Below are 14,220 nucleotides of genomic sequence, written 5' to 3'. Positions count from 1 at the left end.
TGCAAATTAGTGCCAAAAAAGGCGTTTTTGGTAAAAATCTCCTTCTTCATAACCGCTGGTCAGACAGCTTTGATATTTGGTATACAGGTCCCTAGGGATAGCCCAACTTGGATTTGTTCAAATTGTGATGAAATAAGCAAATCTGTATTTTTAAGGAATTTTTTTGTCATTTTTGGTCAAAAATTTATTTCATCAAAACCGCTTGTCTGACAGCTTTGATATTTGGTATACAGGTCCCTAGGGATAGCCCAACTTGGATTTCTTCAAATTGTGATGAAATAAGCAAATCTGTATTTTTAAGGAATTTTTTTGTCATTTTTGGTCAAAAATTTATTTCATCAAAACCGCTCATCTGACAGCTTTGATAGTTGGTATACAGGTCCCTAGGGATAGCCCAACTTGGATTTGTTCAAATTGTGATGAAATAAGCAAATCTGTATTTTTAAGGAATTTTTTTGTCATTTTTGGTCAAAAATTTATTTCATCAAAACAGCTCGTCTGACAGCTTTGATATTTGGTATACAGGTTCCTACAGATAAACTAAATATGATATACAGAATATATGATGAAATCTACAATTTTGTATTTTTGGTGCAATTTTTGCCATTTTTGGTCAAAAAATGTGTTTCTCAAAAACTACTTGTCTGATGCCTTTGATATTTGGTATACAGGTTCCTGGGGGTTCTCTTAGTGTGATATAGTGAAATTTGATGAAATCTTCAATTTTTGTATTTTTGGGTCAGTTTTTGCCGTTTTTGGTCAAAATATTTGTTTCTCAAAAGTTACTCATGTGATAGCTTTGATATTTGGTATACATTTTATACATAATTATGATGAAATCATCAATTTTGTATTTTTGCAGCTAATTTGCCATTTTAGGTCAGGCCATCCTGAAATGAGCTATCAAAGATCTCAACCTTCTTCATCAATACATATGTCACAAAACGTTGCTCTCTTCATAACACAGCAGAGCTCTGTCGACCATTGGGTCGTTTGTTAGCTCCCATAGCCATATGTATATATGTTTACAAGTTTACATTTTATTGAAAATCTCAATAGCCACTGAGCAGATTAGATGAAAAATTAGCATGTAAGTACTTTGGGCTGACCTGAAATGATTGTGCACATCTTGGGTCAGTATCTTGGACTTGCTATTTTTCATGAATTTTTGTGTAATTTTCTCCCATTTTTGGTCAACAAATCTTCTCTGAAACCACAAGTCTGATTGATTTGAAACTTGGTATGGAAGTGCATAGGAGTGACCTTTCTCAAATCTGGGCAAATCGTGGTGAAATTTGCATATTTGCATTTTTTGGCTATTTTTTCATTTTTGATCAAAATTTTTTTTTAACTCTGAAACCACACGTCCGATTGAGTTGAAACTTAGTGTAGAGGTTTTTACGGGTGACGTCAGTAAGATTTGATCAAATTCTGGTGAAATTTGTGTAATTTTATTTTATTGGGGGAATTGTTTCTATTTGTGATAAAAAAATCTTTTAGCTTGATTTTAGCTTGTTTTGATAACTATATGGGAGCGACCAGTGACATTGTCACTATTTTTCATGTACAGAGCCATTACTCAGGCATGTTTCGACCAATTTTATTCAGAGTTGGTTCAAGGACATTGACCAATGTCATAGATATGCACGTCAATTTGTTTTGTGATACAATCCAATATGGCCGCCAGGCGGCCATTTTATTACGATTTTTTCATGTAAAGAGCCATTACTCAGGCACGTTTCAACCGATTTTATTCAAAGTTGGTACAAGCTTATTGACAAATGTCATAGCTGTGCACGGCAATTTGTTTTGTGATACGATCCAAAATGGCCGCTGTGCGGCCATTTTATTACGATTTTTTCATGTACAGAGCCATAACTCAGGCATATCTCAACCGATTTTATTCAAAGTTGGTACAAGGACATTGACCTATGTCATAGCTATGCACATCAATTTGTTTTGTGATGCGATCCAATATGGCCACTGTGCGACCATTTTGTTACGATTTTTTCATGTCCTGAACCATAACTCAGACATGTATCAAGCGAATTCATTCAAAAGTATTTGTATCACAGACCTAATGAAGAGGACTCTATCCTCTCTGAGGACCTGTAATCAAAATACCCATTAACAAGTGGGGACTGTGTCATCAACGATGACTTGTTGTAAAAATACCACAAAGTATTCACTTTGACATTTGTGCTGACATCACCCTCCTTTTGTTTGTACCTATTTCCTCATGCATCCTTTGTGGTATTTTCGTAATAACCATGCTCATAATAATTGTATTTTAACTTGTGTATTGACTTTTGAGTGTGCCTGTAAAACAGTATGTGATTTCATTATATCAGCCTCTTGATCTCTGTATAGCTTTTATCTTGTGTTGGTAAACCGCTTTGGATTGAAAAAATTATGGCACTTCTTGTGCCTTGTCATGATTGCAGAATAATTTTCTTCTGGTCCAATAACTCCAGTGAACTATGTTGTCAAGATCAGGGTCTTAAAAAACGATTGACTAGTAGCTAATGCATCCCAACCCCCTGCCCACCCCCATCCCGAGGTCAACAGTGCTGGTCTATAGGAATTGACTTATATACTCTCTTTTCATCCTGAACTCTAGACACAGATGCCAGACCTCAAAACATACAAACAGCATTTTGAAAACAAGCACCCGAAGGCGCCAACACCAGATGAACTCAAGGATGCATAAAGTCTGAATAAATGTGAGTTGACAATTGTTAGCATTTCCCATATACTGTATGTATGTGTCAGTGCTACAATGGATAAGTGATGTGGTATTCCAGACAAAAGTGTCATGCATTCTATCCATTCTAAATAGCCCATCCCTATCATGTACATGTAGTGATTATTTATGGAGCAGAAGACTCAGTGACCATACCACAAGAATCTGTGATATATGATGTCCAATTTTAATCAGGGGAGTTGCCAAAATTTCTTTTCAGTGTCATATGTACATTATTTATCACATGCAAATATTTGATACGATGGCATCAATCCTATTTATTGTTATCTTTGTACTCAATATCACATTAGCAGCCCATTGCTTTCCAGCTAAGCTAAATTCTTGCATCCACTAGTTTTTTAATCGCTTTATGTACTTTTCAGATGATATTCCAGGATATTTTCTACAAGTGACATTTCGGAAAAAAACCAGGAAGCATTTGGACGCAGAATCATGGAAGATTGATGATATGTGCAATGGCACTGTTTTCACATGTATTATAATGAAAGACATTAATGCAAAGGAGCACAAAATAGTGCACACTAGGTTATCATGTTGACAAGTATAGGGTTTTAGAAATATTTAAGGGGGGGACAGGGTGGGAGGGAGGGATGATGTCATCTTCTCACACACTTCTTGTAAGTTCTAGGTTTTCCATACACATTTTCAGGTTTCACTTGTGTACCACAAAGGCCATGCATTAAACAAAACACAAATCTGGCAATTTATTGTCACTTCTTCCAACTAGAGAGGGCGCTGCATGATGGCGATACTTTTTTGAGGACATTGAGCTTTGAAGCAGTGCTGTTTATTGACGCTACTGTCTGATAGAGAGATTTGTCTTCATTAGGGCTGAATGGTTCCATCTTTTTTAACAACCAGGAAGTTTCCCTTTGTAGGTAGTAGAGATTAGAATTTTTATGCATGTGTCTTGTGTTCAACTCGTCAGTTTTGGTTTTTTGTGGACGTTGTAAATTCCCAAGACCTTCAAACATAAACATCCCAGTTGATGGTTTAGATATTTTAGATTTAATGTTCTATTTAAAGATCAGATAGATTGCTTTCAGATTATGCTAAATAAGAGACAAATCGAGGATTCATCTCAAAAAATGTTATAAGGCTGAAATTTGACTTTAAAAAACCGATCTTTGTAACAAATTGAGTTGATGTTTAAGTGCTTTGATTGATGGCATTATTAAAATAATCTTTGTTAAATTGTACTTGCCTTTGACTCTGTTTTCTGCTCAAGGTAAAACTTGCCACATAAAGGAGTTATATTGATTTGTGTGTATGAACTGCTTTAGCTGTAGATGCATTGAGTAGATTGTCCAGGAAGCACTTTGTGTCAGTATTAGCAACCACGGTCCCTCCATGAAAGAGCTTCATGTCTACTGTTGACCCCTCCCTATCTCTACCACAACCTAACCTCTAAATTCTCTGATGTGAGGGCAGTCAATTTTTTTAACACAAACCGCCTTAATCTTCCAAACTGCAGACTCTTGTATCTGAATGCCTGCTCTCGTGTTGCATTGATCAGCAAGTGTGTTACCATAGTGCCAAATGTCAGAACTATTCATAAAGTGCGGGGGATTCACGAAGACATATTTTACGTGCTCCGTACAATTTCTGACACCAAGTGTTTAACAGTATGAATAATATACAGTATTGTGAAACAAGTGGCAAAAATTTTCTAAAAATTTACCTCTCTCTTGATAAGTTTTCTCTTTTGTAATCTAGTCCAAAGATACACCACAATGTAGAACACAGGTAGATTGTCACCACAGTGTCTCATATCACATTGCTTGCAAGGCATGCCATTCTATGACACAATTGCATGCACAGTAAAAGCATCTGCCTGTATGAACACAGCCTGGCTGTTACAGATTACAAGACCATTGAATCCTGCAGTTTCAAAATTCACCAGTGTATGTTTCTAGATGGAGACTTTTTAAAATTTTATTTGCAAATAATTTCACTAAAGAAAGCCTTTTCATGGCAGTGTGAATTGAAATGATACAATACACAATGATATTTGACATTTTAATGTGTAATTGAGAAAGTGAACGATAAAAACTTCCAATATATGTGACTGGCATTTTCAGGCAGGAGTGACTTTCATGTCTGAATTCTGTCAGAAGGGTACCTACTCCCTATCAGCTGTTCTGGCCAGTACACCAGTGGCATTGACAAATCAGCAACATTATGCAATTTGAAGCTGTTTTGGATAATCCATTTTGTTCTATTTCAAGGTGCTTTTCAAACAATCAGTCACTTGTGTTAAAAGAAAGGTACACATATCACCACTCCGTCTTTCCGTGTATTGTCATATCAACAAGACCATGGACAGTGGAGTCTTTCCCCTCCACTATCTATGACTTTGATTTACCCTCAGAGTTTCTTCTCTTCCCCGCCCCCCTCGCTTTCACTGATAATCAGCATTCATATCAATGAAAGAAGTTCATAGATAAAATATTCAAGTGTGACTCTTAAAGTGCATATTGTTGATATATTCCACTTTGTCTCCATGCTACCCATGCAAGGCCCATCAATTTATATAATGCGAGTGATGGACACATTTCTCTGTCAGTTTTGTTTGCAAACCTCATGTCTTTCTGTAACAAGTTCCAGGTACTGGTAGTATATGAGATACATGTACATGTAGGTTGTAAATGCGTAAATATTTTGCTTTATTGGAAACATATTTGATCAATTCCAGTGCATGTGTTTATCTAAGTGTGACCTAAGATTGAAGTTTTATTCACATCAGCATGGTATCAGTGTATCAGAGAGGGGTGTGTACTCATACTTAACTGGATCAGTCTTTTCACACACTGTAATAATGCTACCTGTGTTGACAGGTCTATCAACGAGTTTCAAGTGTGTTCTTGAAAACATTACCATGTGTTCAGTGAAAATTTCAATACGATAATCACCATTAACCAGAACAGAGTATGTTAATTACACATTGACTTGTGGGTAGAGAAAGAACCCACACGTTATAGATTTTAGGGTGCTGGGGGATTACCAAATAACTAATCTTGACCAAAAAATTGCCAATTTGCAATTTTGTTCATCTTGAAAAAGGGTGGAGATGGCAGACACATATGATGAATTTGCATCCATACAGAAGGACGCCAACAAAACCAATTGTTGACTGACGAATCACCGGGAAATGTGCCAAATGAACAGAATCACTCCACAGGTATATGATTATGATACAACCATTTAATAAAGCAATAAAGTGTAAACAAATATCCATCAAAAAAGAACTGATCCACAAACTCGATTTATACAATTCTTTACAGCAGTGTTAAAGACCTTTCATTTGTGATTGAAAATGAAACTAAGTAAACACTCGTAAATAACTTACACTTTCAGAAACTGCAAATCAAGGTAAAATTCTAAATTTGTAGAGAAGAATCAGGTTGAAAATCACAAAACGAACAGAAATGCAAAAATGGCTATAGTGCAGATACAGAAGATGACAGTACGGAGGTATTACAATATGGACTGTTGACAGCTGCCAGTGTCATGGTGGCCTTTGTTCATGCTGCAGTAAGATTTGGATTGACTAGCCAATCAAGCTGGCTACTTAAAGAGCTCAGTCAACAGCCAAGTGGGCTACATTAAAGGAACTCTGTCACCAGCCATGTTGGCCACACATTGAAGGGGTTTAGTCAGCTTCATTTTTTTATGTCTATTTCATGGATTTTCACTTTGATCGCTGTACCAAAAAACCCCCTAAAACAGCAATGCAGTATAGCGGTACTGATTTTCAATGAATAAATACAGTTTCACATGTGTATGCAAATGTGCATTGACAAAGTAACTTACTAAGGAACTGTGAGCCTATAGCATGGATCTTTATATATGCATTCTAAGCTAAATACAGATTAAGGATAGAATAAGGCCACAAAATGACAAAGGTAACAGACTACAGCACATGGGACTGCAAAAAGTTTATTTGAAATAGCAGATATATTTAATTGTTAGAGTTGCATGGTATGCAAACCATCAAATTCATGGTTACAACACCTACACAAAAACTACTGCTGCCCTATGAAGTAACTCTAAACTATCGTGCAAAGTAGATAGCCACACATACAATCAAACATAAATTTCTGCTCTATTGAACACTCATAGTACAAATTTACAAATTGGTCAAATGCTTGGCATTCTGTAACCCCTTCCACTACTATTGAAATGTACTTATCCTATTGTTTACAATGACTGGGCTGCATCCACTCACAGAGAAATGGGGATGGAAGCATGAGACTAGACAGGATTACAGATTTTGGTTTTCTAAAGCCAGCTGAGAACCATTCCTCCGTCTACGATGGTTTTTTCACATCAAAATAGATTGTGTTATCATAATGACTGTCCATATGCATGTGTTTGTAAAACATCTACCACATTCCTGTTTTTCTGTGGTCTAACTTAGACTATAGAAACAAGACGTTAAGACCATATCTCTTAAGCTGATGGAGCTATGAAGTCGTTCTCACATTTAAAACGCTTCATAACTATGTTAAACATAAAACTTACATGCCGCCTTTTTTCACATTGAGGGATGAGCTTCATTTACAGATATTGCAAAAACAATATTAAAGTAACAAAACAGAGCAATGACTGTGAAGAGTTTACATGGTCATAGACATTCAAAGTTGAAGATGTGAGTAAAACTTGCCAGAAAATGTGAAAGATTCTTATGGGGCAGTATTTTGGGGATGTTTTACTTACTAACCGATATCCAAAACTTTTTGAACAAATCAAAATGGCACCCGAATAATGTGACTTTCCCTGTAATGACATCTCACCTTCTGGCTTAATTTGTGTCAGCTAGGATCAATTTTCAATGTGGGAGATTTGCACTATAGACTGCAAGATGCAACAGGAACTCCAACCCTTAAAGTCAATCTGTTACATTGAAGTCATTAATCTACCATACCTTACCAGGGAGGCATTATTCTTCAAAGAAATACAGTCAACAAGGAACATTCCTGAACTGAACCTATCTACTCAGAATAAATTGCCTGTAAAATTTTGAAGAGCAAATATTATATATCACAAGGGCTGTCGAGTTTATGACATCAAAAAATGTTTGCCTGGTTCTTTTCTTTTTGCATAGAGTTGTTAGCACTCTCATGACTGAGATAGGATATGGTACAGTCCTGATCATGTGCACCACTCTCAAATCTACAGACACTGTCAAATACCCGAGGTGCATCACACATCTAGCAATGCTATGCTTGCAAATCATACGGGTATTTCCATGAGAATGTTTACAGATGTGTGTCTGAAAATGGGGCAATTACTATCTTGAATTGGCAGCTCAAAATTTATGGCTGGAGAGTCAGACTGGTGGTCATGGTAATCTCTACCAATCTATGAGACATCCGTCAGAAAAAAAATCACTCTGAACTTAAGCTCTTTTTTCTGGGTAAAAATACTACTGTACACACTTTATCCAAAACCCTACTTTTGACCTTCTGATTTCATCTTGGTTTCTCAGTGGTACACTGCTTTTTTAATTTTTTGTCAAAATAACAAAAAATGTACTGATTGTGCACAAAGAAAGATAAAAAAGTTTGCAATAAAGAAACAACTAACATCAGGATGTCTTGCATATGGCACCTTCACTTGACACTTATAGAAAAATGCTGAACTTCAGATAAAAAGTAAATATTTCATCTAAATTATCTTACACAAAAGATAAAATTGTGTTTCTTGTACAGTACAATGACAACTTTTCACTCCTATTTTTCTCACTTATACACTGAAGCAACAATGTACCCCTTCCCGGCCCATGATGGATGAAAGCAAACTTTCCATGGCATAATGTACAAGGCAAAGCCAAATACATTATGGAGTGCACAAAGTTTAATTGAGTCCACTATGGGCCAGAAGTGAGTACATTATTGCTATTGTTTTACAGTTTTGGCAATGCCGGTGAATTTGTAGATGTAGAATACATTTGGGCCACAATGCTGGATAATCAGATACATTATCAGTAATAATCTGGGAGATGACGTCACAAATATCATTAGTATTGACAAGGCTAAAACATAACATACAAGAATATTTCTAGTGCTTTTGAATTATTTAAACCCAAAACCTTAATCAGCTTGAGGCTGATTTCTCAGCTCCACAAATTCAAATCACCTGCAGTCTTGTTGTGTTATAAACGTTCATACAGTATACTGTCTGTTGCAAAGAAATTAAACAATCAGATTTCACAATACGTATATGCAGTGTAACTGTTGTGATGTACAAGTGGTGAGTTAATGCCTGCAAGTATGGCAATATCTGGCTGCATTTTGCAGGCAACATTCAAACAATCCAGTATATCAAAAAACCTTTGTGCAGTGACCATGCCCAACCCTACTTCAGTTTATGTTTGCCATAGATTGAACAGGTGAAATTTTTGAAATATTTTGTTCCAGGCTCTTGCTCCATAAGACAATGAATTGAGAAAGCAGACAAACAATATTTGAACTGATTGAAAAAAGTGTTGTGGAATGGATTTTACTCTGAAATAAAAAAATGCACAGTGTTCGGTACACTCAGTATGCAAAAGAGATGATATGATATGGATAAAAACAAACCCACGTGTACAAACATTTATGGAAACACATAATGCCATGCGTGTTTGTGCACATGGTTTTGTTTGTATCATGGTCTATTTAAATTCTGGGTTCAACCATTGATAGAATACTCTATACTACTACTAACAGTGAGTATGATTCTGAGGGAAGAGTGGCCTCTATGTACTGGGTCAGTGGTTTACTCACAGATATCAAGGTATACTTTGCTAAGTCTTGAAAGGTAGTCAAAACCAGTGTACATTGTATATCTAGAATAATACACAGACAAACACCTACTCATCTGAAAGGCAGATTTCATCATGAAATTTAACCTTCTTTTACAAAAACCCAATCTTACTTGGTTTTGCATTAAGAATACAATGACAACTTTGCTTTACATCAAAAAGCACCCTATTGACATATGATGTTCACAGTTTTGTACCACACCAAGAGGGTACTTTGCCCTGAATTCACACAATGTCTAGAAACACTTTTTAACCAGGTCAGGCCAAGTTACCTTTAGTATCTGACCTCCCTGGTGAAGGAAACTATCAGAATATCCCTGGTGAAGGAAACTATCAGAATATCTCCTGTGAACAGAATAATATTTCTTGAGAGGCAAGGAAGGTAAAGCTAAAGACTAATATAAGTGTAAACTTCATCTAGCGACACCGTAGTTTGACATTAACTCAGCTAGGTTTTTGTCAGTGTACATGCTTGAAGAATGAGCTGTTAGTTTGCTGATCACAGACTTCACACCTGTAGGCAAAACAAATGAACGTACAAAATAATCAGTACATGTGCAATGATTGATTGTGCACAAAGAGAGGGCAACAGAGATTGCTAGCCAACAATATTATTTTTTTCAATTAATTCTATGGAGAAAACTATGAAAATACTATTATTGATTATTATAATGTTATTGATGTTCAACATTTTAACATCACATAAAGAAGTATATCATTTCAAATATGATTAATATATTTGATTGAAACATTTTTCCTGCAAGATGAAGAGATTTCAGAAAAACAGCACATTCAGGAGGTTTGAGAATTCCTACACTCTCACAAAACAAGATTGCTGAATACCTCTCTTGAGGTAATGACTACTGAGTCAAAGTGATGCAAACATGAATAAGTGTTTCATACTTACTGCGTTTTTCCCTGTCAGTTAGAAACATGGCCACAACCTGAAATCGCTCTGCTTTGCACAGATTTGTCAAGTATTGATAGCCAAGATCTTCCTCTCCTGATGAAAGAAGTAAGAGTTACAAATATAATCACTTCATCAAATTGCTATCATCATTCTATGATATGTAACATACTAATATGCTTTGATGGAGAGTTTGATGATGTGGAGAGATGGACTGAGAGACATACACTCAGACACTCATGTTAACCTACATTGTAAACTCCTACATGCATTGCCATAAGGTATTTTGGAGCAAAATAGCATATTTTATTAAAATTTTACATCTTTATTAAAATATTTTTCTTCTAAGATATTTAATCATTGGTGTAATAGTAACAGAAATGTAGCCATTAAAGAGAGGGTGTCCATACAGTTTTCTTCTTTCAGTGATGGTTTGAGCTTGAATACAGTGTCATTCATTAAAGAGTGACCGATAATTTCGAAGATTACTTCCAAGTAAAAATACTGCTGAATTTTTTCCTAATATTTGTAAATGATAGATCACAATTTTGTCTGTGCTATGATTGTACTAGTATCTCAACAGCAGGAGCAAGAAAATAAAGTGACCAAAGTTCCATGGACATTAAAACTTTTTTTTTGGATGCGTGAATTTGCAATTCCACTGATCTGGAAAACTGATGAGTGCAAATGTACTCATAATAAATGATAAAGAATCCATGCAGGACTAGCAAACTAGACTGAAGGACTAGCAAACTTGACTGAAGGACTAGCAAACTTGACTGAAGGACTAGCAAACTAGACTGCAGGACTAGAAAACTAGACTGAAGGACTAGCAAACTTGACTGAAGGACTAGCAAACTTGACTAAAGGACTAGCAAACTAGACTGAAGGACTAGCAAACTAGACTAGCAAACTAGACTGAAGGACTAGCAAACTAGACTGAAGGACTAGCAAACTAGACTAGCAAACTAGACTGGAGGACTAGCAAACTAGACTGAAGGACTAGCAAACTAGACTGAAGGACTAGCAAACTAGACTGAAGGACTAGCAAACTAGACTGCAGGACTAGAAAACTAGACTGAAGGACTAGAAAACTAGACTGAATGACTAGCAAACTAGACTGAAGGACTAGCAAACTAGACTAGCAAACTAGACTGAAGGACTAGCAAACTAGACTGAAGGACTAGCAAACTAGACTGAAGGACTAGCAAACTTGACTGAAGGACTAACAAACTAGATGCAGGACTAACAAAGCAGACTACAGGACTGAACTTGACTCCATGACTGGCACACTAGACTGCATGACTAAGAAACTAGATAGTACTGGTAGGACTTGCAAACAAGAATATCAAACTAGACTGCCACACTAGCAAACTAGACTGCCAGACTAGCAAACTAGACTCCACGACTAGAACTATAGAATACAGGATTGTTACTGGTTCAGGAACCACAAAATACAGAATGGTTTTTGTTCATACTTGCTGCCAGGCATTGGTCAATTTTTTGAACACACACACACACTACCAACCTTTATCCACAAAATGTTCTGCTATCGATTTGACAATTTTTGTCAACATGTCCCCTTCTAATTTGTTACTTAAAACTGAAAAAAAGAGAGAAAAAAATCATCAAGGAGATGCGTGTAATGCCGAGTAATGCCAAGTATGTTAAACATTGATACACAGTACAAATATTGACTCAGAAATTGTAGTTAATAGGGAATTTTACAAACAAAGCTGAAACACTGGAAAAAGTATGTTCTTTTCATCTGTTATAAGTGTAATTAAGGATGCCAAATATTTTCTTATAGAAGATTGGGCTAAGTATAATTAATGTTAGCTGGTAAAAAGATGAAGTTATTCACCTTTGATTAAATACCAATAGTTATGCACTGGAAATCACTGGATATCTTTTAATGATGGAGAAAAATAAACACTCTCAGGATAGGTGAAATATTACATACATCAAAAAAGTATTTAAACATAATTTGAATAAAGATATAAGCTACCTTTGGGAAGTTCGTCTGGTTTGACCTGTCTCAGAAGTTTTGCATAGACAGCTGTGTCTTTGCCTTTTATTGACATCCATGCCTGCATGAACTCATATGGTGTGGCCTGTGAAAATGTCATAGAACACATTGGTAAGAGACTCGTCAACATACCACTGTTACCATGGAGTCTGTGATTTTCCTGGATTTCTAATAATATCTGGGTTACATCATTCATATGCAAAAGAAAATATTTGTCCAAAAATTTTGACAAGATTTTGGGATATTATGTTAAAGACATTGTGAAAATTGTACCTTGATATCACAGATGTTCTGAATGTGGCGATAAAGACAGATGTACAGAGACTAAACATTGTCTAATTCTCTGCCAGCAGCAGCAACATGTCACACATGTGTTGTTATAATTTGTAACAAACCTATAACCGCTATTATTGCATGGCACAACGATTTTTCTGCAAAGTTCTGAAACCTAAAAAGTAAGAAATATGGTGGGAAAATGGTATGTGTTGATGTTGGACAGTGTAAATGTTTCACATGTACATGTGAAATAAATTTTCACGATGGAAAATATACTAGTTACTGGTATTCGGCAATGAATTACTGACTTGTGAACTACATGGACAAAATACTTCTCTGCAAAGCACAACAGCACTTTGACATCCTTGAGCACTACTGGGCATTGGAAAGACCCTACAGTTTTGAACAGCTGAATGGACCAGTACACTTGAAAGTGGGGGTAGACAGCATTTTCATTTGTCATCACGACACACCATCCCCCGCTTTTATTGTACTACTATGGATGGATTTGTACAAGCAGGACAGAAATGACACAAAAGACATACAAATATGTAAATACCTTGTTCAGTACTGGTTCTGCTGTGTTTTGTACAACTGGAGTCTCAACAGTTCCTTTCTGTTTCCCTTTCTTTTTACTTTTCGATTTACTTCCCGTACCCTGCTGTTCTGGCAGCTCATTCTTTTTAGTTTGTTTGTCCTCCACCTCTGTTATCTTAGAGGACTGTTTTTTAGAGTCTGTAACTTTGGAGTCCTGTTTAGCATAATCACCAGTACTGTCCATTTCAGTACGTTTCATTTCACCCTTCTCATTGACCTTGACATTATGTTTGCCTTTGCTAGACTCTGCAGCTGTAGTCCTGGGACTGTCACTTTTCAGTTCCTTAGATTTCTTCTCTGCCTTTGTAGTTGCTGGCTGCACTTCTGCTTTCTTGGATTCTGGTTCTTTTGGTTTGGACTTTGACTTGGGAGACTGTTTCTTGGCCTTGGATTTCGGTTCCGGTTCATCCTGTAAAGATGATTAATGTCACATAATGTTTTTGACTGTTCATCAAACACACTTGTCATCTAGGATAAGCAAATCTACCTGCAGATTGGTAATCACGAGTAGCAGTAATCAATATAAATATCCACTGGTCCTTCTACCAATTCTAAGTAATACTACGTTGAACCCTTATCAGAGGTACAAGGTCAAGGTACTCTACTTGCAAACAGGGACAAGCTCATTTATCAGCTAATAAGCAAACTCTCCAGGATGCCCTGACTAACCACTGTATTACTGCCAACTGATTGAAGAACATGTACAGTAGTTGAAATAACAAATTACAAGGAAATCATTGGTCATTTGAAGTGCAAGAACATTGAAAATTAGACTTTTTCACAACTATATCAACCTGTATCTTTGTATTTGAACCTGTGAGCATTAATTACGTACATTA

At 36.2% G+C, this 14,220-nt stretch overlaps 1 protein-coding gene across 1 annotated transcript in view; it reads right to left on the bottom strand.

Annotated features, from left to right (window-relative positions):
* Positions 1–5,953: 5,953 nt before the first annotated feature.
* Positions 5,954–14,220, bottom strand: part of LOC139115174 (sperm-associated antigen 1-like) — a 32,831-nt gene continuing 24,564 nt past the window's right edge. Inside the window, exons 18-22 of the mRNA XM_070677093.1 lie at positions 13,344–13,790; positions 12,488–12,593; positions 12,008–12,082; positions 10,480–10,575; positions 5,954–10,086 (exon numbers count right to left, since the gene is read on the bottom strand). Coding sequence (XP_070533194.1) covers positions 9,986–10,086; positions 10,480–10,575; positions 12,008–12,082; positions 12,488–12,593; positions 13,344–13,790 — 825 coding nt within the window. The 3' untranslated portion in view covers positions 5,954–9,985. The remainder of the gene's footprint in view (positions 10,087–10,479; positions 10,576–12,007; positions 12,083–12,487; positions 12,594–13,343; positions 13,791–14,220) is intronic.

Source organism: Ptychodera flava, chromosome 17, assembly GCF_041260155.1.
Source record: "Ptychodera flava strain L36383 chromosome 17, AS_Pfla_20210202, whole genome shotgun sequence".
In the NCBI taxonomy this organism is placed as follows: domain Eukaryota; kingdom Metazoa; phylum Hemichordata; class Enteropneusta; family Ptychoderidae; genus Ptychodera; species Ptychodera flava.
Note: the sequence above shows the minus strand (reverse complement) of the source record. Positions and strands in the feature narration are given on the sequence as shown.